The sequence below is a fragment of the Astyanax mexicanus genome, chromosome 6, assembly GCF_023375975.1.
Source record: "Astyanax mexicanus isolate ESR-SI-001 chromosome 6, AstMex3_surface, whole genome shotgun sequence".
NCBI lineage: Eukaryota > Metazoa > Chordata > Actinopteri > Characiformes > Acestrorhamphidae > Astyanax > Astyanax mexicanus.
This window is the reverse complement of record NC_064413.1, coordinates 5,965,420-5,992,712: the sequence shown is the minus strand read 5'-3', so window position 1 is coordinate 5,992,712 and position 27,293 is coordinate 5,965,420. Positions and strand designations below refer to the sequence as shown.

At 37.9% G+C, this 27,293-nt stretch overlaps 2 protein-coding genes and 1 long non-coding RNA gene across 3 annotated transcripts in view; 1 reads left to right on the top strand and 2 right to left on the bottom strand.

The window, feature by feature from the left end:
* Positions 1 to 18,376, bottom strand: part of LOC103025185 (carcinoembryonic antigen-related cell adhesion molecule 5) — a 40,154-nt gene extending 21,778 nt beyond the window's left edge. The window contains exons 1-8 of the mRNA XM_049480498.1: positions 18,317 to 18,376; positions 15,062 to 15,379; positions 12,485 to 12,763; positions 12,100 to 12,366; positions 10,980 to 11,252; positions 10,618 to 10,872; positions 9,199 to 9,322; positions 5,834 to 5,862 (exon numbers count right to left, since the gene is read on the bottom strand). Of these exons, the coding sequence (XP_049336455.1) occupies positions 5,834 to 5,862; positions 9,199 to 9,322; positions 10,618 to 10,872; positions 10,980 to 11,252; positions 12,100 to 12,366; positions 12,485 to 12,763; positions 15,062 to 15,379; positions 18,317 to 18,365 (1,594 nt within the window). The 5' untranslated portion in view covers positions 18,366 to 18,376. The remainder of the gene's footprint in view (positions 1 to 5,833; positions 5,863 to 9,198; positions 9,323 to 10,617; positions 10,873 to 10,979; positions 11,253 to 12,099; positions 12,367 to 12,484; positions 12,764 to 15,061; positions 15,380 to 18,316) is intronic.
* On the top strand, positions 5,236 to 5,920 carry LOC125802351 (uncharacterized). Its single transcript, XR_007439393.1, has 2 exons — positions 5,236 to 5,488; positions 5,531 to 5,920. It is a non-coding gene; the product is annotated as an uncharacterized LOC125802351 (long non-coding RNA).
* A 2,167-nt stretch (positions 18,377 to 20,543) lies between the features above and the next one.
* Positions 20,544 to 27,293, bottom strand: part of grik5 (glutamate receptor, ionotropic, kainate 5) — a 135,492-nt gene continuing 128,742 nt past the window's right edge. Inside the window, exons 20-22 of the mRNA XM_049480118.1 lie at positions 26,534 to 26,655; positions 22,275 to 24,930; positions 20,544 to 22,115 (exon numbers count right to left, since the gene is read on the bottom strand). Of these exons, the coding sequence (XP_049336075.1) occupies positions 24,346 to 24,930; positions 26,534 to 26,655 (707 nt within the window). The 3' untranslated portion in view covers positions 20,544 to 22,115; positions 22,275 to 24,345. The remainder of the gene's footprint in view (positions 22,116 to 22,274; positions 24,931 to 26,533; positions 26,656 to 27,293) is intronic.

Sequence of the window (27,293 nt, the reverse complement as noted above, 5' to 3'; positions counted from 1 at the left end):
GACCCTCCTCTGCGCTCCGCTGATTGGCTGTTTCTTCTGAAAGGCGGGACTTTCTCCTTGAACCGGCACCACGATTGGTTTAGAGGCACACCGCGGTCAGTGCCCCGTATCCTTAATAATAAAGTTTTTTAAATTTCAATATAATACGGGAAATTTACGGGAAAGTACTAATACGGGAGGACGGTGGGAACGTGGATTAAAATACGGTAGTTTCCCGGCCAAAACGGGAGACTTGACAGGTATGGTTTAATAGTTGGGACAGTGTTCTTGAAATTGTACAAAATTGACTCAAAATTTCAAAGGTTCATTTTGAATACACATTAAATTAGCATTGTTTTTGATCAGGTATAAAAGCACTGTAAATAAACATATATATATATATATACATACATACAGTATACACGTCATTGTCATTATTAAAACTATAAAACACTAACAAATACATGTAAAACAGAGCAGTATGGAAATCTACAACTGGTTTGAAATGACAGCAGATCAGGAGAATATTATAACCTTCCACAATAATGCATTTTTCTCCTTTAATCCCAGATATGTCACTTGACAGTAAGCAAAGTGCCTGAATAAAAACCCTAGTGAATAATAAACATAAAAATCTCGTACATGACCAGCATTTCAGCACTGATCCAACAATCAAATAAGTGGTGGAGTGATTTCTTCTGTAAAACAGGATCTCTGTAGAGCAGACATTAGCAAAATTAATATTAATACACATAGAGTATAATCACATTATTCATATGTACATTACAAACTTGCGGTATGACTGTCTCAAACATGGTTCACTAAATTAAAACAAACAACTCTGGAAAAAAAAATAAAAGACAACCTAAAAATAATAAGGTTCTTTAATTTTAACAAATTGAAAATCTCTATCAATTGAATCTTTGCACCAGGAGTAAAGCAGCATAAAGTTATCCAAAAGCAGTGTGTAAGACTGGTGGAGGAGAACATGATGCCAAGATGCATAATGAAAAATGTGGTAGAAAACAGGATTATTCCACCAAATATTGATTTCTGAACTCTTAAAACTTTATGAATATGAACTTGTTTTCTTTGCATTATAATTAAGGCGTGAAAGCTCTTCTGTTATTCTGACCACATTTCATTTTCTGTAATAAATGCTTTAAATGAGAATATCTTTATTTGGAATTTGGGATAAATGTAGTTAGTCGTTTATAAAATTGAACAACAATGTTCATTTTACTCAAACATGAACCTATAAATAGTGAAATCAGAGAAACTGATCATTTTGAAGTGGTCTCTTAATTGTGTTTGGAGCTGTACATATTGTGCACTGCATTGAGGAATTATGGGAAGATTGCATTTGGGCATTTTGATTTAATTTCTATTAAATCTCAATCAAAATGATGAATGGTTCGGTTTCAGTGATATTTCAGAGCTTTAACTTCTGGCAAAGCACCATATTGTGATATGATTTAAAGCATGAAATAGAGCTGCTCACCTGATGATGTCATATACCTTGTGTAGAAGAAGCAATTCTGGGCTAATGTTTAATATTTTCATATTCTGCGTCCTAAGAGAAAAGAATGGTAACTTGTAGCTCAAGTCATAAAACCTGATAACTGAGTATTAGATAAATAGCTATTTATAAAAAGTAGATATACAGAAATAATTATTTGATCCCCTGCTGATTTTGCAAGTTTATCCCCATATAAAGACATGAAAAGTCTATAATTTTATGGTAGGTTTATTTTAACAGAGAGAGACAAAAAAATCAGAAAAAAAGATTATAAATTATTTTTATTTGTTTAAACGAAATAGTATTTGATCCTCAAACAAAACGTAAATTAGTACTTGTTGGACAAACCCCTGTTGGTAATCACAGATGACAGACCTCTCTTGTAGATCTTAGGAGGCTCCTCTTTGCAGAAAATCTCTAAATCCTAAAGGTTTCTTGAGGAACTTGGCTATAGGTATTGGGTCATTGTCATGCTAGAAGACCCCTTTTTTGTGTTCTGCTTGAGGCCAGGAGGTTCTCATTTAAGATTCTATGGTACATGGCCCTATTAATCTACAACTCAATGCAGGATAAATCTTTCTCTATCCTTAGTAGAGAAACCAAATCTGTTGCTGAGGTCATATAAGGAGCAGTGAAGTGTGTTACTAATGTTTTTCTTGGAGACAGTGCTCCCAGCTACCTTGAGATCATTAACAAAGCTAGGTCAATTCACTGTTATTTTGTATGTCTTAGATTTTTGAATTATAACACCAATAATTTTGGCTCTTACACACCAAGGTTCATGCTGATGGTCTTGTAGCACACTTCAGTTTTGTGTAGATCTACAAATTTCTCTCCTAGATGTTCTTTAACAGCTCTTTGGTCAGGTGTTGTTGTTTTTTTTTATACACGTGATAAGATTAAGTATACATTCCTTAAGGAATAGGACTGATCTGACTTGTGAGTCTCTTGAGCAAATAATTTGTCTGTGGAGGTCAAAATTCTTGAAAAATAATTATTGATATTGAATGATGCATTATTTTTTAGGTTTTATAAATTTATTCACAATAAAATAAGCTTTAAATCTAATATTTTGTCAATTAAATAACAATCATTTTCTTTAATTAGCGTAAATTACGTTAAGATATTTACCTGCTCATGAGCTTCACGAGGAGGAAGACGAGGAGGTGGAAGACGAGGCTGATTATTCTGCAGCTCATTCATGTTTTCATAGTATAACCCCTAAGGAAGCAAAAACCACTGTAAACTGTAGTGTCTGTAATAGTGAATATTTGAATATTTGAACTGGATCTACAGTGGCTTGCAAAAGTATTCATACCCCTTGAACTTTTTCACATTTTGTTACCGTAAACCCACAAATTAAATGTATTTTACTGTTGAGATTTTAAGTGATAGACCAACACAAAGTAGCACAGAATTTTAAAGTTGAACAAAAATGATACATGATTTTCAAAATTTTTATCAAATAAAAATATTAAACCTGTGATGTGCAAAAGTCTTCAGCCTCCCTATACCAATACTTAAAAAAGTAGATCCACTTTTTTCTGCAATTACAGCTGTAAGTGTTTTAGGGTTTGTCTCTAACAGCTTTGTGCATCTAGAGACTGAGATTTTTGTCCAATTCTTCTTTACAAAAACAGCTCAAGCTCAGCCAGGTTAGACGGAGAGCATCTGTGAACAGCAATTTTCACGTCTTGCCACGGAAGCTCAATACGATTTAAGACTGGGCCATTCTAACACATGAATATTCTTTGATCTAAACCATTCCACTGTAGCTCTGGCTGTATGTTTGGGGTCATTGTCTTGCTGGTCTCGAGTCTCAAGTCTTTTGCAGCCTCCAGCAGGTTTTCTTCCAGGATTGTGTTTGGCTCCATCCATCTTCTCATCAACTCTAACCAGCTTCCCAACTCTGTCCACGCTGAAGAAAAGCATCTCCACAGCATGATGCTGCCACCACCATGTTTCACAGTGGGGATGGTGTGTTCAGGGTGATGAGCAGTGTTACTTTTCCACCACACATGGATAAAAGCTTTGAATTTAGGCCAAAGTGTTTAACATTGGTCTCATCTGACCACAACATCTTCAAAATGCAAACAGCAGTTCACTTATAGATTCTCTTACCTGAGCTATGGATTTCTGCAGCTCCTCCAGAGTGACCATGGGACCATTGGCTGCTTCTCTGACTAGTGCTCTCCGAGCTCGATCTGTTGGTTTGGCTGGACCATGGCCATGTCTTGGTAGGTTTGTATAAACAGTTGTAGAATACTTTTTCCACAGTGCTCTTTGGGATGATCTGTCTGGTGAGTTCCTTGGTCTTGGTCATGATGCTGTTTGTTTACTAATGATCTCGATCTCTAACAAACCACTGAGGTCGATACAGAACAGGTGTATTTTTACTGACACTAAATTACACACAGATGGACTCTAGTAACTTATTTAGTGACTTCTGAAGGCAACTGACTGCACTGGATTTTATTTAGGGGGTTCAGAGTAAAGGGGGCTGAATACTTTTGATTACACTGAATACACATCACACTTTTCAGATTTTTATTTTTATAAAATAAAACTTTGCGTTGGTTTATCAAATAAAATCTCTATAACATAAATGTAAGTTTGTGGTTGTAAGGTAACAAAAAAAAAGAAAACGTTTAAGGGGTGTGAACCCTTTGCAAGCCACTGTATGCCAAGTATGTGGGATGCTTTTGGACACACTATCAACACTTTATCCAATAGTCCACTTTATACAATAGTACTTATGTATGTGTAGCTCATTGGAAATGAACCCATATCAGTCTAAATGTTTAATCATTTACTGTTCCTTGTAACCTTTATGTTGCTTTTGAATAGCATTACAATCCAACACTTCTGGGTGCTTTTTTGATGATGTGTGTATTTTCATGCAAATGCTTGCCGTCCTTGACTTTCCAGGCCCGTGCTGAAATGGTAATTTAATAATAAAATATACAAATATAGAGGGACTCACGGTGTTGTCTCCGTTTGTAGCTGTGTAATCAAAGAAATATACAAATTAGTTAACAGGAAAATAAGAGGTGAGTTTACCATAAATGTGTCATAAAATATGTTTTACGAATCCAGCTAAGCCGCGTGCTGCTGTGAACTGAACGTAAAGCATTAATATACCAGATGACATGCCCATGTTGTTTTCTAGCTCAGTTTCCATCCATATGAGCCCCACTTTCTGTCTTTAAGGTTATATTAAGTGAGTAAAATAGTGCTTGATCAGGTTCAGATCTGGTGATTAACTTAACTATTGCAGAATATTCGACTTTTTTTCCTTAAAAAAACTCCTGGGTTGCTTTTGCAGTATGTTTTGGGTCATTGTTCATCTGTACTGTTAAGCTCAGTCCAATCAACCTCGCTGCATTTGGTTGAATCTGAGCAGAAAGTAAATCCCTATAACCATGACATCATATGGCCATGACATCATACTGCCACCACCATGTTTTACAGAGGATATGGTGAGCTTTGGGATGAGCCGTTACAAGCTGTCTCCATACTTCCTCCTCCCCTTCATTCTGATACAGGTTGTCTTAGTTTCACCAGTCCAAAGAAGCTAGTTAGCTTCTTTAGACGTTTTAGATGTGACAGAGTCTAATCTGGTCTTTCTACTAATGATTTACAGCTTGTTGCCCTCATTCAGTCTTCTCTATATGGTAGACTTTGATACTGGTGATACACATACTTCCTTGAAAGTGTTCTTCACTTAAGTGGAAGTTGTAATGTTTTTTTTTTGTTGTTGTTTTTTTTTTTACCATGGAAAGGATCCTGTTATTATCCCCTACTGTTGTCTTCCATAGATGACCAGAGCTTTTTCAGTTCCTGAACTCACCACTGCACTCTTTTTTTTACCAGAATGTACCAAAACTGTTGATTTGGCCAGTCCCAACATTTCCCAACATCTCTCTAATGGATTTCTTCTTTTTTAAGGCTAATCTGTTTCAGTTATATATACAGCAACTTTGACTGCATGTTGTGGGTTTTATAAAATAGATTTGCCCCTTAAATGAGAAGCTTTGTAGAAAAAAAGCTTCATATGATATTTGAATTAAATACCATTTGTTTCATTTCAAATCCAGTGTTGTGGCCTTCAGATCCCAAACCATGAAGATCATGTCACTGTCCTAATATTTTTGAACCTAACTGTACATATAATAACTATCATACAGAAATAAGTGTGTTCAATAAAACATCTTCAAAGCTCTCCTCATAGAGTCTAGGATTATTACTTACTTATTAAGAATTTTACTACAAATGTTTATTTTTTTATGTGTGTATATGGGACATATATGGTCCAAATTTGCTCTATACACTTACCTTCTCTGGAGTCTGGACTGGACTTTTGCCTGTAAGACAATAAATTATATTTTATTAATTTTATTATTTCTCTTAATAAAAGTAATTAGTAAATTAGTAAAATTAGTTATTTTTTATTTTTTTAAAGGTTGTATTCCCCAAAACAAAAGCTGGCTGTTGTATGTGACAAGCTTCAATAGCAGAAAATATTTGTGGACAAGAAATGTTCAATTCATATGCTTTAAAATCTAGATGTTAAAATTAAAGTTTATAAAGGGTTTAGTTTTTTTTTTGCTGTTTTTATCATATTTTGACCACTGGAGATTAATTTCAATATATTTTAAGTATTTTCTAATGAAACTTTGAAGGCTTTATAATTTGGGTATGCAATTTCTGGCATTAAGTGGCAGAAATAGGCTTGAAGCATTAGGTCACTTTTGATATTAGGTTGGAAATAAAAATAAATGTCTAAGACAGTGCAGGTTGGTTGTAACAGAAACTGAAAATGCTTTCCTCACCTAATTGTACCTGATCTAGTGTAGAGGGTAGGAGGAAATAATTAACCAGAGGTAATGTACATAAGCAGGAAGTGTAAAAAAGAAATAGATCTTGTGTAAATAATTAACCACCGCCAAAACAACTGGCATTGGCCTTATTTCCACCTAAAAAATAGCTACTCTGAAAACGTATCAGAGGAAGGAACAAGTACTAGTACACTTTATTATGACAAGCCTTTTTAAAAAATATTGACTTTATAATTGGTAACATTATGTTAAATGAATGTCATTAATGAAGCATTCATTGCTATTTATTTGGGTCTGTTGTTATAAAATGTTATCAGATCATTCAGGCTCGTTGCAAGAAGACAGGCAAACCTAATAATTGCCTGGACCCATTAGCTGTATTTTATAACATTATTTTGCTGTTTAAACGACACTTGATTTATTATTATTATTATTATTATTATTATTATTATTATTATTATTTATTCACATTGTTTATTCTAATATTATTACTCATCGCTAAGGTAAGCTAGCTCATCGCTAGCTTTAGTTCTCCTTCTGGTAACATTAGTGTGTATTTAGCTTGTTGCTAAGGTTAGCTAGCTCATTGCTAGCTTTAGTTCTCCTCCCGGTAACATTAGTGTGTATTTATCCCGGTGTGTATCACAATTTGCCCTCCAACAGCTCTCTAAGGTTAGCTAGCTTAACACTAGCTCATCGCTAGCTTTAGTTCTCCTCCCAGTAACATTAGTATGTATTTAACTCGTCGCTAAGGTTAGCTAGCTCATCACTAGCTTTAATTCTCCTCCTGGTAACATTAGTGTGTATTTAGCTCGTCGCTAAGGTTAGCTAGCTCATCTCTACCTTTTAGTTCTCCTCCTGTTAACATTAGTGTGTATTAAGCTTGTCGCTAAGGTTAGCTAGCTCATCGCTAGCTTTAGTTCTCCTCCTGATAACATTAGTATGTATTTAGCTCATTGCTAAGGTTAGCTAGCTCATTGCTAGCTTTAGTTCTCCTCCCGGTAACATTAGTGTGTATTTATCCCGGTGTGTATCACAATTTGCCCTCCAACAGCTAATCTCTAAGGTTAGCTAGCTTAACACTAGCTCATCGCTAGCTTTAGTTCTCCTCCCAGTAACATTAGTATGTATTTAACTCGTCGCTAAGGTTAGCTAGCTCATCACTAGCTTTAATTCTCCTCCTGGTAACATTAGTGTGTATTTAGCTCGTCGCTAAGGTTAGCTAGCTCATCTCTACCTTTTAGTTCTCCTCCTGTTAACATTAGTGTGTATTAAGCTTGTCGCTAAGGTTAGCTAGCTCATCGCTAGCTTTAGTTCTCCTCCTGATAACATTAGTATGTATTTAGCTCATTGCTAAGGTTAGCTAGCTCATTGCTAGCTTTAGTTCTCCTCCCGGTAACATTAGTGTGTATTTATCCCGGTGTGTATCACAATTTGCCCTCCAACAGCTAATCTCTAAGGTTAGCTAGCTTAACACTAGCTCATCGCTAGCTTTAGTTCTCCTCCCAGTAACATTAGTATGTATTTAACTCGTCGCTAAGGTTAGCTAGCTCATCACTAGCTTTAATTCTCCTCCTGGTAACATTAGTGTGTATTTAGCTCGTCGCTAAGGTTAGCTAGCTCATCTCTACCTTTTAGTTCTCCTCCTGTTAACATTAGTGTGTATTAAGCTTGTCGCTAAGGTTAGCTAGCTCATCGCTAGCTTTAGTTCTCCTCCTGATAACATTAGTATGTATTTAGCTCGTTGCTAAGGTTAGCTAGCTCATTGCTAGCTTTAGTTCTCCTCCCGGTAACATTATTGTGTATTTATCCCGGTGTGTATCACAATTTGCCCTCCAACAGCTCTCTAAGGTTAGCTAGCTTAAGACTAGCTCATCGCTAGCTTTAGTTCTCCTCCCAGTAACATTAGTATGTATTTAGCTTGTCACTTAGGTTAGCTAGCTCATTGCTAGATTTAGCTCTCCTCCTGGTAACATTAGTGTGTATTTAGCTTGTCACTAAGGTAAGCTAGCTCATCTCTACCTTTTAGTTCTCCTCCTGGTAACATTAGTGTGTATTTAGCTCGTCGCTAAGGTTAGCTAGCTCATTGTTGGCTTTAGTTCTCCTCCTGGTAATAGTGTGTATTTAGCTCGTCGCTAAGGTTAGCTAGTTCTTCTCTAGCTTTAGTTCTCCTCCCGGTAACGCGTGTTATTTAGCTCATCGCTAAGGTTAGCTAGCTGATTGCTAGCTTTAGTTTTCCTCCTGCTTACATTAGTGTGTATTTAGCTCGTCGCTAAGGTTAGCTAGCTCCAAGACCAAGACTGAGACCAAATTAAAATTAAAAAAAAAAAATTGAATTCAAATTTCATTTATTTTTAGTATAAAATGTAAAAACAACCACTATTTGCCCTCAAACAGCTAATCTCTATGGTTACCTAGCTTAACACTGGCTTTAGTTCTCCTCCCGGTAACATTAGTGTGTATTTAGCTCATCGCTAATTTTAGCTAGCTCATCTCTAGCATTATTATTTTGGCTAGCTTGTCGCTAAAGTTAGCTAGCTCATCTCTAGCATTATTATTTTGGCTAGCTTGTCGCTAAGGTTAACTAGCTCATCACTAGCATTATTGTTTTGGCTAGCTTGTCGCTAAGGTTAGCTAGGTTGCTAGCTTTAGTTACAATGTGACCAATTAATACTGCCATTGCTTTTATTTTTATTTTTATTTTTTTTTTATTTGAAAAACTGCAAATTGAACTAGGAACTGACAATTATGCTATGTTCCTCAATCAGAAAACAGAGGAACGAATGAACTAGAACTTCTGTGAACATCTGTAACCGTTGCTTCTGAACAGTGCATTAGGAAGTGAAGTCAGGGTGTACTTACCCTCCGTTAAATTTCAGAAAGTAGACAATCAAACCAGCAGCTCCAGCAACACCTACTAAAACCCCAATGACGATCCCAGCTATAGCTCCAGCAGACAGAGGCCCTCCAGCTTCAGATCCCTTTTCTAAACGCAGCAGATCAGATATGATGTAAGTAAAGAGTGCAGTATTCTTTAGCTGTGACATTTTTAAGCTTTTAACTACCTCTTTTAAACCCTGATTAGCACTTATCAAACATTTGGTCCGATGAGAAACTAAGAAGTCAAAAGATCTCAATCTAATCAGTGTCCACCAGACAGTAGACATTTTTAGGCTGCAGATTCTTCACTGCTGAATATTATTAAGAATTAAATAAATACGAGAAAACTCCTCATATGCAGGTAAAAAAAGGAAAATCAAAACTTCCATATCAATGCAACATGAATATGAATTCAATTAAATATTCATAGGTGTGTTTTGGGTTTAACATAAAATAAACCAGTTAGTGCACCAATAGTCATTCCCTTTAAGAGCCAGGTGTGCTCTGACTTTTGCGCATTTGCATCATAACATTACAGGGCTTTTTTGTGTCATTGTCATGCTGGAAAATCCTCTAATGCAGGGGTTGGCAATAGGTGGATCACGGGCCAGATGTGGCCCGCAAGCATGAAACATCTGGCCTATTAGGTTGTTTGAATTATAATAAACGATAATAAAAAAATGTATTGATAAAAAGCTTCTCTGGGAAGATTTTAAGTACATTCCTCCCCTGTCTCAATGTCAAACTCGGCGTGACTTTAGTTTCCACTTGTTCTCATATTTCTGCCCATTCTTGGGTTCCCTAACTCATTATAAGGGCATTTTTCCGGCAATGTTCCAATTTACTAGCCGGGACAGCAGTAGTGTATTGGATCAAGGCACTGACAACACGGATTCGATCCCACGTGAGAAGCGGTGTGTTTATTTATTTATTTTTCCTTTCTTCTTGGGTTTACCTGCTTTGAGATCAACTGTTCTGTAATTGGGTTCAACAACGCTCTGGGCTGGAGAGCTACTAGTCTGTAGCCCTCTATCCCATTACACTTCATTTTACAAAACAGAATTTTATCTTTGTGGCCCGCCACGTAATGGCTTGGAAAATACGGGCCCACAGCCAAACTTAATTGCCGACCCCTGATCTAATGTCTCTGAATTAAGCCAATTCTGTAAAGAAGAGGTGTGAAAGACTCATTAGCAGTTATCACAAATGCTTGATTGCAGTTGTTGCTGCCAAGGGTGGAACAACCAACTTATTAGGGGGAAATTATGTTTTCACGTTGAGCCAGGGTGGTTCGTATAGATTTTCTCCCATAATAAAATTAAATAATAATTTATTATTTACCAACTCCCACTCTCAGTGAGTGAGAATCCCTTCAGTAAAATAAAGTAAATCACAGTTTACCTTGAACTACCAAAATGCGTGACGCTATCGCCTCAAGTTTGGTGATGTTATTCCGGGCGATGCAGGTGTAATTTCCACTGTCTGAGACCTTCGCTGGATTTACTATAAATGTCTTTGAAGTCACTTCAGTCTTTGTTCCATTAAACTCCCATTTATAAAGAGGTACTGGTTCAGAATCAGCAATGCAGGATAAATTCACATATCCCTCCTCCTCCACTTCACTCCGCCCGTCAACCCGAATACTGTCGGGTCCAACTGGAACACAGAGTATAAAACACAGAGAAACAAGGTGTTGAGCTGTTTAATCAGGCCTAAACGTGAATCAGCAGGTGTGTGTGTGTGTGTGTGTGTATTGTACTCACAGATTACGGTCATTCTGTAGGCTGCAGAACCAGAGCTAACAGGGTTGATGAGAGTACACTGGTAATCACCGCGGTCGGCTCTTCTGATTGGACTGATGGTAACTGATCTGTTACCTGAGGAGAAGATGATGCTACTACTGGGAGAAAGAGTTTTATTATCCTTCATCCATTCTACGCTGAACACCGTCCCGTTCCCCTCGCAGGTTAGAGTAGTGGAGTTTCCTTCCATGATCAAATCTAATGGACCAATAAGTCTCGCTCCAGATATTCTTTCTGTAACAATAATGAAAGAAAAAAACAATGCCTGAAACATATTTTACACTAGATATATACAGTCTCTTTTATTCCCCCTTTTATATTTAGAATCCCTTTATTTCTGTTGTAGACTCCAAACATTTAGGCTTGACATTAAAAGATGAATGAAAGTTTTCAGATTGCAAATAACTTATTTTAAGTGCTAGTTGGCTCTTTCAATGTTCAGAGGGGAATATATCGGACTGTAGCCTGCCTGTTTACAAGCTACGTGGGATGAACTGCTAGCTAATATCGCCCTGGCTGACCAGAACACTCAGGGTTCCTTAGTGTAGCGCTGTTGGGCGGCAATAGCCGCTAACCTCAGCTAGTGCTGGTGTCTAGCTGGTAATGCTAATGCTGCTGGCCCTAGCCTTACTGTAAATCTGCAAATCTAAGCTTACTGTAAATAAACGGAAGCACTTTACTCACCCAAATAACCAGTTTTCAGGAAAGAAATCTGTGTAGATTAACATCCAGAAAGATTTTTTTTTAAGAATTTTGTTTACTTAACTTGTTTACTTTATTCAGCGAGACCTGCTAAATTAGAGGGAAAACATGGTGACACCCCTGTTCCTTACTAGTGTCACATACAGCACCTTATACTCTGGTGCGCCTTGTGCATGAAAATAGGCCAATAAATAGATGAGTATATGAGTGTAGTTTCTTTCAATTAGCACATTATGGGTTAGTTCCAATTTAAACATCTGGCCACTCACTGTCTTTGGCTAAAGCCTGTGTATTTAAACACTAAGCACCAACACAATCAATTCTCTTTGCACAGTTCCTCTTTGGAGCTTATCTACCCAGCAGTGCCTCTATAACTCACCCACTACAGTGATGTTGATGGTCTGAGAGGTGGAGTATCTCAGGGTCTTGGTGTTGTGGGCTATGCAGGTGTAGCTGCCATTGTCAGTGGTCTGAATGTTGGTAAGTGTGAGCTTTTCACCCTCATCACTCAGCACTGATCCATCCAGAGCCCACTGATACTCAGCAGCGGGACTGGACTCGGCTGAGCAGGTCAGGATGACTTCAGACCCAGAGCTGTAGATGGGTCCTGAAGGGACGGCTCTAACGTAAGCAATGTCTGGACCATCTGCAACAGAACAGTCCATATATTCAGTCAGCTTTAGAGCCACTGATGGAGCAATCAGACATCAGTCTATCTACAGTCTGATCTACTACACACGGTCACATGATCAGAAGGAACTCACAGTTAACGCTGAGGGTCTGAGGTTCACTCTTGGCTCTGCTGATGGCGTTGGACGCTTCACATGTGTACGGCCCTCCCTCGTGCCTGTTCACGTTGGATACGGTCAGAGTCTTGTTACTGTCGCTCAGCACGACTCGCTCTCCTTCGGTTATCTCTGAGCTGCCGTTCAACCATACGAACGAGAGGGCGGAGCCAGAGGCGGAGCAAACGAGTCTGACAGTGCTGTTGAACTCAATCAGCTCTGTCGTATTTGGTATGATGGTAACGCTGGTCACTGGCTCTGGAGGTTAAACAAGAATACAGCAGTCAGGAAGATAACCCACTAATCAAACCTGAACTTACAGCACTATAGGGGCTTATATTCACTATCAAAGTAGGGCTGCATCTAATGACTATTTGAGCACGATGTCATGTGACCAAGAAATCTAAAAAAACCCACTGGTCTTCCTGTTTTTTCAATTGCAGTCCGGATACAAAAGGTTTGTCACTGAGTAGAATGTGATTTTTTTCACAGACATCCCCCTGAGAAATTAATTTCAATTGAAAACAAGCTGAAATGAAATAGGAGTAACGAGGCTATTTGTAAAATGTAAGGAGTAGAAAGTTCAGGCTTCTCATCGCTCAATAAAAACCCCTATCCAGATAAATCTCTCCATCCAGATCGATCAGTGAATCTAATTGTGATTGGATGTAGAGAAGTAAAAACATATACCATTCCGACTCCCTATTGGTTTATACTGTGATCCATCACACCTGCACACGCCACACCCCCCCACTCCAGCAAGAACATAGCAGACATATGTAGCCTGAAGTAGTATGAAGATGATCCGTGCAGAGACTTAGGAGACTCCTTTCTAGTGGTGTATAATGACATTGCATTTGGTGTGTATTTGGTTTGTAAGTGCTGCATCATTGCTAGGTTACCTGCCTCTCAGCCAATCACATTGCAGGGCCGGGACTAACTGTGGTATATTTATTATCATACACAGCTTGGACAAAAAAAAAAAGTTGACACCTAAGTCGCCACTAAGTAAATGATGTGGGGTTGATGCTGCAGTTGGTCTGCAGGTTTAGGTTCAGCAACAGTATGTGCTGAAAGAATGAGGTCAGCTGACTCTACCTGAATATACTAAATATAGAACAGGTTATTCTTTAATGGATTTTTTCTTCCCTGATGGCACGGCCATATTCCAAAATCCAAGAGCATGAGATCATCATTTTCACACATGGATTGAGAGAGAGAGTTCACCACAGAGTCCAGATCTTAACCTCATTGAGAATCTTTGGGATGTGCTGGATGGAGAAGAGCTGCTTTGTGCAGTGGTCAGACTCTACCATCATCAATGCTGCTGCAAGATCTTGGTGAAAAATTAATCCAGCAACTCTGGATTGAAATAAATCTTGTGAAATTTCAGAAGCTTACTGAAACAATTTCACAGTAAATATGTGCTGCAATCAAAGCTAAAGGCGGTTAAACTAAATATTAGAGTGTGTAACCTTTTTTTGGTGGCAACTTTTTTTTTTTTGCCCAGGCAGTGTATATACACTACTCTTTATTTTGCTTTTATATTTAGAATCCTGTATTTGTAGTTGTAATTGTAGACTGCAAGCATTTGGGTTTGACATTAAAATAGGAATAGGAGACAAAAGATGAACATTTCTTTATGGTAAAATGAGGAGGTTTGTAGAAAAATGGATGTAATTCCTAAACCTTTTAAATGGATATTTTTGTTTAAGCTTTTGAATTAAACCTGAAAGTCTACACTGCTGCTGATGGAAAAAAAGGTTTTCTGTCTGTAATGCAAAGAAAAGGGGACTCTAATGTTATACTATAAAATCTTTACACCAAATAAATCCAACCTAAAATATTTTTATTTCCATTGCATTGGAAGCCTGTGTGTAATATTTTATATTTCATATTAAGCCTTTAAACAGTAAAAAATGTGTTTTAATTCACATTAAAATAGTAACAATTAGCTGTTACTTGCCTAAATGGCTCTAGTACTAGTATTAGTATAGTGAGAGGTGAGAGTTACTGTTTTATTTCTTTTTCTTTTGTGGTGCAATTCTCTCATACTGGTTACTGGATATTTAACATGGCGCCTCGTGGCAAATAGCTCTCTGAGGATAGGAGTAATAAAACTATTGCTCTCCATATAGATGAATTAGGCTAATAGAAGTTTGCTAACACCCTAAATCTGAAAAAAAAAGCATGGTGGCCCTGCTTATACAGCAGTTTTTCAGAACATTCTCTCAGAACAGGCCTCCCCAGGGTCGAAAGGAGGAGTTGAGTCAATCTCTAACATACACCAGCGCCGAGATGTTGTCATGGAGAATTGAAAATGCTGCGTATGGATGTTCTCATTTTCAAATATTACAATTTATTAGTTCTTTTTATTAAAAAAATAATATTGACTGTGAATGTAAAGGACTGTATGTGTGTGCTTTAGGACTTCTTCACTTTCCAGGCTTCACTGCTAAATCTAATCAGTTGCATGAAAGCATTTCCAAAATATAAATTTTAAAAGAATGAAGCCTGGTTGCAGAACTGCAAAACAATACATTTTAGTTTACTCACCGAACACCTCCAGTCTAGTAGTTCCTGTGTAGGAGCCTTTATCTCCGTTTATACTCAGAACGTATTCTCCAGAGTCACTCAGAGTCAGATTCCTGAGCTCGATAGAAAGTGTGTTCATATCCAGACTGATTCTGTTTCTGTATGCAGCCGCTATTGCATTTGAGGTGCCAACTACGTTAACTATTATTACAGTTCCAAATCTCCAGATGTAATCATTGAATGTATCAGTTGGAAGTTTGATGGGTTTAAACAGTGCGGTTTCCTGAGTCGCATTTTGTAGCTTGCTGGGTAATATCAGATTCTCGCCTGAACAAACACCTGCGTGAAGAAAAGAATACATTATTTTTATTATTATTATTGCATGCATCCGGGCAATTGCAACAAGCAAATCAATTGCAATCAATTGCCTAGGGTCCCGAGCTGACCTGGGACCCCAGACAACTAGTGCTCACAGATTAATGCATCAACATCTCTCCTACTAGAGAGAAAGAGAAAGGAGAGAAAGAAAGAGTAAAAAAGAGAAAACAACACAGCAGTAAGTTATGAATTTTTTCGGACCCTGGATAATTAAGGCCTACATATCTTATACAAATGGTGTAATTTAGCAGCAGGTAGGCTAGCAACAGTACACTGCCAGGCCAAAAAAAAAAGATTGCCCCCCAAAAAAAAAGGTCACACACTCTAATATTTCCTTGAACTACCTTTATCTTTGATTACTGCACACATTCACAGTGGCTTTGTTTCAATAAACTACGTCTACAACGTCACAAGATTTATTTCAATCCAGTGTTGCTGGATTCATTTTTCACCAAGATCTTGCAGCAGCAGCATTGATGATGGTAGAGTCTGACCGCTGCACAAAGCAGCTCTTCACCATCCAGCACATCCCAAAGATTCTCAATGAGGTTAAGATCTGCACTCTGTGGTGAACTCTCTCTCTCAATCCATGTGTGAAAATGATAAATGATGATCTCATGCTCCCTGAACCCTGAACTCTTTCACAATTCCAGCCCCATGAATCCTGGTATTGTTCACTTGGAATATGCTCGTGTCATCAGGAAAGAAAAAATCCATTGATGGAATAACCTGGTCTATATTCAGTATATTCAGGTAGTCAGCTGACCTCATTCTTTCAGCACATACTGTTGCTGAACCTAAACCTGCAGACCAACTGCAGCAACAACTCCCCTGTCTCTCTCTCGCGCTCGGCGTGTCTTTAGTTTCCGCCTGTTCTCGTTTTTCCGCCAGTTCTCAGAGTTACTTTTTAAAGGAGTAATCAGTAATCAGTAATCAGATTACTTTTTCAAAGTAACTATACCATCACTGTTGCTAAGTAACCTGTTTTGCAGTCAATGCTAGTAAAGAACTAGAACAGTTAGTGCAGCGAGTAGGTCGAATGGGTTGATCATTTGGCTACAGGCTGTAATATATTAAAAACATAGATCTGTTTCAGATTCACATTTTGTTTCGGGCTCATTTCTCATCTTCTTAACCCATAAGAGCCCAGATCCATTTCTAAATACTGATACCAAATTCAAAATTAAAATTGAGCATATAATACACTTTAGGCCTTATTTGGAGTGTTTATTTTTTTCTTGGTCCTTTCTGTTCCTGTCCTGTGTTCTTGTTTGTGTTTCTATTCACATGGCCCTGTTTTTGTTATTGTCTTGTCTCCGCCTAGCCCCTCCTTGCTATTAGTTTTCCTACCTGTCTTGTTTGTAACCCCGCCCCCTTGTTATTCTCCCCAGGTGTTCCCAGTCACCCTGTGTATAAAGAGCCCCATTGTTTCAATGTTCCTTGTCTGTTTTTTGTTTTTTTTTGTATGCTTTGTGTGCGCTTGTCAGGTTAGTGCGTTTTTTGTGCTCCTAGTCTGATCACAGTTCTTCTTTTTCTTGTTATCTTTAGATCTGTCTCGGTAGTTTAGTGTGCTTTGTTTTGTTTATTTGTTTTTACATACTCTGTCCGTGTTCGCTTCCTCTTTTTTCATTTGTTGATCTTGTTTGTTTAATAAATCGATACCTGCATTTATTTCTATATACCCTCATCTACCATGACAGCAGCTCATTCATGTATTTTTTTTTTCTTATTGCGTAAATATTTTATGGTTAAAATCTTGATGTAACATAAATGATAAGACAACATTTTCGTAAGTATTTTAATGTTTGTTCTAGAAATCAGGTCAGAGTTTGTTCTATTGAGTGTAACAAACTTAATTAACAAACTTAATTTAGATTGTTAAAATGGTTGAAACAGAGCTGTAGAAGCTAAAATTCACTTTTAAACAAAGCTAGTTTAGTCTTATCTCCAGCTCTAATCCAGCTACATTCTGTAAATAAGGTCTGAGGAATGAACAAAGGTTCACACATTGTTCAGGGGTGGAGATGCTCTCAGGATGTTCAGTATATGTCACTTTTAACTTTAACATTAGGGGCTTTAATGTGAGGGGTTTTAGCTTGACTTAAATAAAGGACAAAGTGCTGTGAAGCATTTTAAACAGCTTTTAAAGGGTCTGTGACATACATCACCAGGGGCTCTTTTGGGGTAGCTAAGGCTGCAGCTTTTGATTCCATTCTAATATGAATGAATATAAAACTGTGCCAAAACTCAGAAGCAAACGAGAAATTCCAGAAGCAAAAGACTTTAGCAGCAAAATCCTCAAAAATCCATAGAAAATACACAAAAATAAAATCAAAGACTGGCAAAGTTCCAACTAAAATATTTTTTTACATAACCACAAGTAATAAACAAAGAATAATAAAGCAACCAAGTACATTGAAAAATATGTTTGCTTTATTTTTTTTCTCTTTTAAAGTTTCAATATACATTTTATCCTTTTGATTCTTAAATGTTTGATTGTGTATATAATAAAACTTTTGGCACAAAATTCACTCCATAGAAAAGCAGCAACTATTGTTCAGCACCTCCAATAACTCCTTCAAGACGCTGTGAAAACTATTCCTCATGAAGACACTGAGATTAAAATACCAAGAGTGTGCAGATCTGTCCTCAATGATAAATGTGGAATATACTTTTAGAAGAATATAAAGTATAAAACATATTTTGGTTTAACACATTTTGTTTACAGAATAATTCCACATGTGTTCCTGTAGAGTTTTATTATTGTATTCGCTATTACATTTTTAACAATGTAAAAAAACATATATAAAAAAAAGAAAGAAAACTGTATAAATAGCAAAAACATTACTAATTGTTTTTTTTTTTTTTTTTTTGTCAGTGCTGTAGAGAAGTTCTTACCTCCACACAGCAGCAGGATCAGAGCACAGCACAGCGCGAGAGCAGCCATCAGTGAGTACATCAGGTGAGTGTCGATCAGGTGAGTGAATCTCAGTATGTGAAGCAGAACCAACTGAGCAAAAATCACTCAGGTGAGACTCCGCCCACCCAACAGTGACGTGATTCTCTCTCTCTCTCTCTCTCTCTCTCTCTCTCTCACACACACACACACACACACACACACACACACACACACACACACAGTGCTTTTCCCCCACTTACATTTGTTTTTCTGTTTCCTGTAGAGAGAAAGTAGATCAGTGATATCACACTGTAAATTTCACAGTAACTGAACAGGAAACAAGTTGCAAGTAAAGGATTGTGAAATTACAGTGAATTACTGCAGAAAAGGTAACAGCTTTTTTACAGAGTAAAACTAAAGGTTTTGGCATAAATAAATACATTATTATTCTGTAATTATTATTTATAATAACCATATACAGCTCTGGAAAAAAAAAAAAAAAAAAAACTAAGAGACCACTTCAGTTTTTGAATCAGTTTCTCTGATTTTGCTATTTATAGATTTATGTTTAAGTAAAATTAATATGGTTGTTTTATTCTATAAAATACAGACAACATTTCTCCCAAATTACAAATAAAAATATTCTCATTTAGAGCATTTATTTGCAGAAAATGAGAAATGGCTGAAATAACAAAAAAGACGCAGAGCTTTCAGACCTCAAATAATGCAAATAAAAAAACAAGTTCATATTCATAGATTTTTAGGAGTTCAGAAATCAATATTTGGTGGAAAAACCCTGTTTTTTTTAATCACAGTTTTTATGCATTTTTTGATGATTTTTGAAATTTTAATCAAATAAAAAAAATATTCTACAGCTGCAAACCTACCAAGACATGGCCATGGTCCACATAAACTGACAGATTGAGCAAGGAAATAAGAGCACTGTTTAGAGAAGCAGCCGAGAGGCCCATGGTCACTCTGGAGGAGCTGCAGAAATCCACAGCTCAGGTGCGAAAATCTGTCCACAAGACAAATATACGTTGTGCTCTTTACAAATCTGGCCGTTATAGAAGAATGACAAGAAGAAAACTATTGTTGAAAGAAAAAAGGCTAAAAATAGCCTTTTGCAGACTTTTGTAGCCACAAGCCATGTTGAAGACACAGCAAACATGTGGAAGAAGGTGCTGTGGTGAGATGAGACCAAAGTTGAAGATTTTTCATGTGTGGTGGAAAAGTGACACTGCTCATTATCCTGAACACACCATCTCCACTGTGAAACATGGTGGTGGTGGGATCATGCTGTGGAGATGCTTTTCTTCAGCAGGGACAGAGTTGGGAAGCTGGTCAGAGTTGATGGGAAGATGGATGGAGATAAATACAGGACCGCCCTGGAGGAGAACCTGCTGGAGGCAAGACCTGAGACTTGGAAGGAGATTCACCTTCCAGCAAGACAATGACCTAAACCTAAACATACAGCACTACAGAGCTTCAGTGGAATGGTTTAGATTAAAGAATATTCATGTGTTAGAATGGCCCAGTCAAAGTCCTAAAGACCTAAAATCCCATTGAGCTTCTGTGGCAAGACATGAACCTTGCTGTTCACAGATGCTCTGAATACTTTTTTTCAGATTTTTGATTGATTAAAATTTAAAAAACTATGTATCATTTTTTGTCACGGGCCACAGACTCTGTAATAAAACAAATAATGAAATAAACCACTTTAAATAATACTCTCTCCGCTTTTAGACTCTTTGCCCTGTTTTTCTGCGCTAGAAATGCGCACCCTCTCCACTTTTAGACTCTTTGGCCCGTTTTTCTGCGCTAGAAATGCGCACCCTCTCCGCTTTTAGACTCTTTGGCCAGTTTTTCTGTGCTAGAAATGCGCACCCTCTCCGCTTTTAGACTCTTTGGCCAGTTTTTCTGTGCTAGAAATGCGCACCCTCTCTGCTTTTAGACTCTTTGGCCAGTTTTTTTGTGCTAGAAATGCGCACCCTCTCCGCTTTTAGACTCTTTGGCCCGATTTTCTGCACTACAAATGTGCACCCTCTCCGACTCTTTGGCCCGTTTCTGACACCTAGCGTTCAAACTTTGAATCTCACATTATAAAAACCTGCCTAACAGCGGGTCAACTTTCATTCTATTTCTAAAATACCTCGTTGGACACCCCTGTTGTAAGGTGACAAAATCTCTTAAGGAAGAAAGAAGGAATGACAAAAGCCAGTGTAATTAAAGACAGATCGATGTGTTCTTTATTCCAAAGAAATAACTTTAACATCAGGTGGTCACTCGGTAGTAGGTCCCTCACCCTTATGCTTAACCCATGACCCCTCACACACACCCCAAATGACTCCTGCGCTTTAGTAGGAATACTTATAATAACAACAATAGAATTATATTAATACTCTTGACCATCGTTTTGATACCCCATCGCACACTAGTTTCAAAATAATAATAATTAAAAAACAGAAAGACGCAGAAAAAAGGAACCCAATTTAAAAAAAAGAAACGGTTTGATTCCCCTCAGAGCATTTCAGGAATTTAGGGAAAATCAGGAATTCCTCAGCCTGAATTTATTTATTTTAATTTTCCAAAACACTTGTAGTCATAGTAAGTATGACAATAGGGGCAAATAAATATGAATCATAACATATACATGTATATAGATGTAAAATTTCCACAGCTTCAGTTTTTGGTCATCTAAAACATCGTCCTCTAGAGGCAGGAGATGATGATGAAAAATAACCACATGTATGTGTGTGTGTGTATGTTTACTGTATATGTAGTATATGTACAGGTCATTCACATCATTCATCAGGTTCCTAGATTACCATACAGATATACCGTACACTGGCCCGTGTTTATCAAACCTCTCGGCGTAAGAATGCTTATCCAGGATTAGTGAGGGTTAACTGGATTATATGAATTAGACACCTGATAAGAGGTGATCCTAGATCAGTTCTTGTACTCTGAGATGCTTGATAAATGAATACAGCCGGTTCCTAGATTACCATACAGATATACCCAACATCCATAGGTTGCCTAAGGATTTAGTTAAGGCTCCTAGATTACTTTAAGAATATTCTGGAAGTTCCTTGATCAGCTTATGTATTTACTGCAGGTTCCTAGATTACTTTATGAATGTTCCACAAGTTTCTAGATTACCTTTAAGATGTAACACATGTTTCTAGTTGACCTTATGGATATACTGCAGCATATAGATGTATCCTGGGTTCATAGGTTACCTCACAGATTTCCTAGAATACCTTATGGATAAACCGCAGGTTTCCTAAAATACATTATGGATAAACCGAAGGTTTCTTAGAATACCTTATGGATATACAACAGGTTTCTAGAATACCTTATGGATATACCACATGTTCCTAGAATACCTTATGGATAAACCGCAGGTTTCCTAGAATACCTTATGGATATAACACATGTTCCTAGAATACCTTATGGATATACCACATGTTCCTAGAATACCTTATGGATATACCACATGTTCCTAGAATACCTTATAGATAAACTGCAGGTTTCCTAGAATACCTTATGGATATACTACTTGTTCCTAGAATACCTTATGGATATACCACATGTTCCTAGAATACCTTATGGATATACCACATGTTCCTAGAATACCTTATGGATAAGCCGCAGGTTTCCTAGAATACCTTATGGATACACCACATGTTCCTAGAATACCTTATGGATAAGCCGCAGGTTTCCTAGAATACCTTATGGATGAACCGCAAGTTTCCTAGAATACCTTATGGATAAGCCGCAGGTTTCCTAGAATACCTTATGGATGAACCGCAAGTTTCCTAGAATACCTTATGGATAAGCTGCAGGTTTCCTAGAATACCTTATGGATATACCACATGTTCCTAGAATACCTTATGGATAAACCGCAGATTTCCTAGAATACCTTATGGATGAACCGCAGGTTTCCTAGAATACCTTATGGATATACCACATGTTCCTAGAATACCTTATGGATATACCACATGCTCATAGAATACCTTATGGATAAACCACAGATTTCTAGAACACTTGAGAAATATTCTGCAGGTTCCTAGATTACTTTATGGATGTACTGCAGGTTCTTGGATTATCATATGGATAGACCACAAGTTTCTAGATTACCCTGTGGGTATACCACAGGTTCTTATATTACCTTACGAATATACTGCAGGTTTCTAGACAACATTACGAATATTCTGCCTGTTTCTTGATTGCCTTACAATTATTCTGCAGGTTCCTAGATTACCATGTGTATATTCTGCCGGTTCCTAGATGACCTTTTAAATACAGCATAGATTATTAGATTATCTTGTGGATGTACCCCAGGTTCCTAGGTTACCTCAAAGAAATACCACAGATTTCTAGAATACCTAATGGATATACTGCAGGTTCCTAGGTTATTGTGTATACCATGGTATAACTGTATAATATTCTACAGGTTCCGAAGTCACCATGCAGATAAACCATAGGTTTCTACGTTGCCCCACTGATCATTTATGAGGCTCAGCTGACAATAAACAATCAAATAACAAGAAACAAATATATCAGCACTCCCTTTCTTTTCATTGTATCCTTGCATGTCTGGGAAATACATATTCGAAAAAAAAATCCTTTCACAAATGTTGCAAAGAAATCAACCTCATTTCATTCTGGTTTCTCAGTGGATTTGCATTTTGTTGTAACAGGAAGTGATGTATCCTTTACAGAACTAAGTATTTTAGAGAACTATTTGAAAACAGATGAAAATGATCATGCAGTTACCAGTGAAATAAGAGAACAAAAATATGCTAAGCCCCATTTAAAAAAAAGGAACTGAGATTAATGTCATGTGGGTTTACTGATACCAGCATACCAGTTCTACTGATGAAGCACCAACATTTACAGTATATGTAAATATGTAGATGAGGGCTGTTTAATACTGTCATGAACAGACACCCTTAATGATGAAGGAGAATTATTTGAGAATCCATTAAAACTGATTTGCATTGTAGTTTTACTAGGATAAATGAGGAAATTTTAACTGTATAAAATTGAACTGGCCATTTTATTATCAGTTAGTGGATTTTTTTTGGGTTTCTTAAAATTAGTGTCAGAATTTTTTTTGAATTTCCAAATGTCCAAATGGTCAGAGATCGGTTTGAACACATCAACTGACAAGTGCAATTAACCCATTGTGTGCCTTAAATGTTAATATTTGGGCCCTGACAAAGTTTCTTAGTTATATTACTAATAATTTCCCAATATTACAATATAAGCTACCTCTGCCATTTTAATTTCAGCCAGGGAACAGCTAGTCTGGGGAATCAACCAACACAGACTGTAAATGAAAATAATATTATTAATAATAATAATAATAATAATAATAATAATAATAGTACATAAAAAGGCAAGAATGTCTATTAAGACTAAAGTCCCTTCATTTTTTTTGTTTTTTTTAGATTGTGGTACATTTCACAAAGCTTAAACGTCCACTACCGAAGGTGTGTGCTCTCGTCTGGGAGGAGCCGGACAGTTCAGTCTTGAGGGGGTCTTTGTGCCGGGGGGGGCTTATAGTCAGAGTTTGGTGGGTGGCAGAGTTTCGGGGTGGAGTTTCTCTGTGCTACTGGTTCATCTTCAGCTTCCCAAAAGTCCAAAAATCCAAATTTAGCTTTTTCTCTTTGATACAGAAAGTCCAAAATTGCAAATCTGAACAGGACAAAAGGTAGAAGAAAACATTCAGATTCCATCTTTTACATTCCATCATCCTGAGCCGAGAGGAGAACCATCAGTGCCCCCAAAAGGCGAGGGGGCGTAACGTTTTCGGCCCCCTGAGAACAACTTTTTTTGTTTTTAAAACCATTTCAAAACCAAAATGACACTTAATAATACTGGTTAAAAATGGCGCGAACACTTTCTGGCATGTTCCAGGACACCTAGCTCTGGGCCCAGTGAATTTTAGGGCTTTAACCCCCCTACAAATCCTCCCCTACGCTCTTCCTCCTCCTCCCTCTCTTCCTCCCTCGCTCTTTCAGTCCTGCTCTCCCAGGAGGTCTGTACTGGTGCCTCCTCTCGGAGGGGGGGAGTGGCCTATCCTGCGCGGGCTGTGTCCGCCGCCCCCTTCGCTGTCCGTGTTGGAGGAGGAGTGTGGTGGGGGCGGGGCCAGGCGGGGGAGGGGCGCCGAGGAGGGCGGCACTCGAGGGCACGAGGTGGTCCGGAGGCTCTGGATGCGCCGGCACTCCTGGCAGATGCGCACGTGGGTGCAGCCTCGTGGAAGAGGCACTGTGACCGCAGGGGGGCCCAGGGGCACTGCAGGCGTGCTGCTGGCCCCAAGAGGGTCTTCTAGGAGACGCTGGGGCCCGGGGCCCAAGTCCGAGGGGCCTCCCCCTGCTCCGGAGGCTCCTCCTGTTAAAGGTCCCGCCCCGCTGTACAGTTTGCCGTTGCTCAGGCGCATCTCCCTGACCAGCCGCAGGGGCCGCGGGGCCCCCAGAGCTACACGAGCCGGGTGGCGCAGGGCCAGGGTGCTGGAGAGGGGCCGGCGACGACGCAAGCGGGAACTCTTCTTGCAGGACACAGCGTTTCGGAACTCAGTCAGCATCTCCTGACATACAGACACCTAAAGGAGACACAGGAGATGAGAAGGTTAATAATAGCATTGAGTCTATGGTGTAGCCTGGCATGAGTGGCCTACACTGTTGTGAGTGTTTATTTTTGTGCATTTGTGCATTTGTGTTTCTAGGAAAGGTGGAAATCTGTAGGTGGGAATACAAATAATCCGTGGACCAATCACAGTTGCTGTGGTCTGTGGTGTCACAACACGTAGTTAGTACAATTCTCGGGAGATATGCGTCAGGCTACACAGTAAGCTATGGTGTAGGGTACATGGCTACACATTTGCTACATTGTAAATGAATACTGAGGTCATCCAGACTATGAAGGATCTGGGGAGCTGTTAACTTGCAGTTTCTGAGGCTGGTAACTCTGATGAATTTATCCAGTGCAACAGAGGGAACTCTTGCTCTTCCTTTCGTGGAGCGGTCTACGGTAAACAATTATGTACATGCCTTTTATTTTGGCAGTGTAACTCATGAGTACAACTTGTGTGTCTTCTCCCTCTAGTGGCCCTCAGTGTGTAGTCTTTTTCCTGTTATCTGGTATTAAACTATGCTTGCCTGGCCTTAATGTTGAAGGTTGTAAAATGAATTTTTGTACCAGGAGTATAAGGCATAAAGTCACCCAAAAGCAGTGTGCAAGGGTTTTCCACGAAATATTGATTTCTGAAACCTTAAAACATTAGTATGTTTTTTTTCTAAATTAATATGAACTTGTTTCCTTTGCATTATTTGTGTTATTATTTTCCACAATTTTGACCATTTCTCATCAGCTCAAAAGACAAGGATGAAATTTGGAAGAACTGTTGTCAGTAGTGTATAGAATAAAACAACAATGTTCATTTTTCTTGCCAGATTTTTTGTGTTTTTGTCACAAGAAGGTTGTACAATTAAATTATACAGAACTTCTATCCAGGACTACTTCAGTTTCCTTTTGTTTCAACTTCCTACATAACATATCTTTCTAGTTAACTCTGACATCTGTCCTGCTGGTTTGAGCTGCTGAAAGTAAGGTCAGAGCACCACCTACTGTGTGTGTGTGTGTGTGTGTGTGTGTGTGTGTGTATACAGCTCTGGAAAAAAATAAGAGACCACCATTTCTGAATCGGTTTCTCTGATTTTGCTGTTTAAAAATTGTTGTTTTATTCTATAAACTACCGACAACATCTCTCCCAAACTCCAAATAAAAAAATTGTCATTTAGAGCATTTATTTACAGAAAATAAGAAATGGCTGAAATAGCAAAAATGAATATTTGTAATAATAAATAAAACCTTCAGACCCCAAATAATGAAAAAATAAACAAGTTCATATTCATAAAGAGTTTTAAGAGTTCAGAAATCAATATTTAGTGGAATAACCCTGTTTTTTAATCACAGTTTTCATGCATTTTGGCATCATGTTCTCCTCCACCAGTCTTGCACACTGCTTTTGGATAACTTTATGCTGCTTTACTCCTGGTGCAAACAATTCAAGCAGTTCAGTTTGGTTTGACGGCTTGAGATCATCCATCTTCCTCTTGATTATATTCCAGAGGTTTTAAATTTGGTAAATTTAAAGAAACTCTTATTTTTTCCAGAGCTGTATATATATATATATAAATTCATACCTCATCTGTTTCAGCAGTGCGCCGAGTCGACCACACAAACTCCATCACAGCCACAAACACGGCAATGATCAACCCACAGATCAATACCACAAATATCCCCCCGATATTCTCCATTCCCAAGCCTGAAACACACACACACACACACACACACACACAGTATTATACACATGTAGAAAGATTTACATGCCCTCCACACCTTTCCTTCACCTAGAGCTGCTAAACAGTAAGCAGCTTATTGTCATGTGTTAAACAGCCCTAAATATACACATACAGTACCAGTCATAAGTTTGAACACACCTTAAATTCAGTGCATTGTAGATTAGCACTAAAATCATCCAAACTATAAAACAAAAAATATTTAGGAAAAAAAAAACTCTTAAACAAACCAGAATATGTATATATATATATATTTTAGATTCTTCAAAGTAGCATCTCTTGCTAAGATAGAGACAGTTTTGCACATCTTGGCTGGATTTTCTTAGTCAGTTTTATGATGTAGAGTTACCTGGAATTCAGGCTTTCAGTTAACAGCTGTGCTGAACTCATCAAGAGTTAATTACTTGATTAACAAATAATTAAAGGGCTCTAGTCTGTAATTATTATAGAGCTATACCGTGTCCTGTGTGATCAGTCGAGATAAAAATAATGGAAAGTGAGTGTAGAAACAAGGCGGTGATAATAATGAAATAATCGGTCAGTGTACATATATATATATATATATATATATATATATATATATATATATATATATATATATATA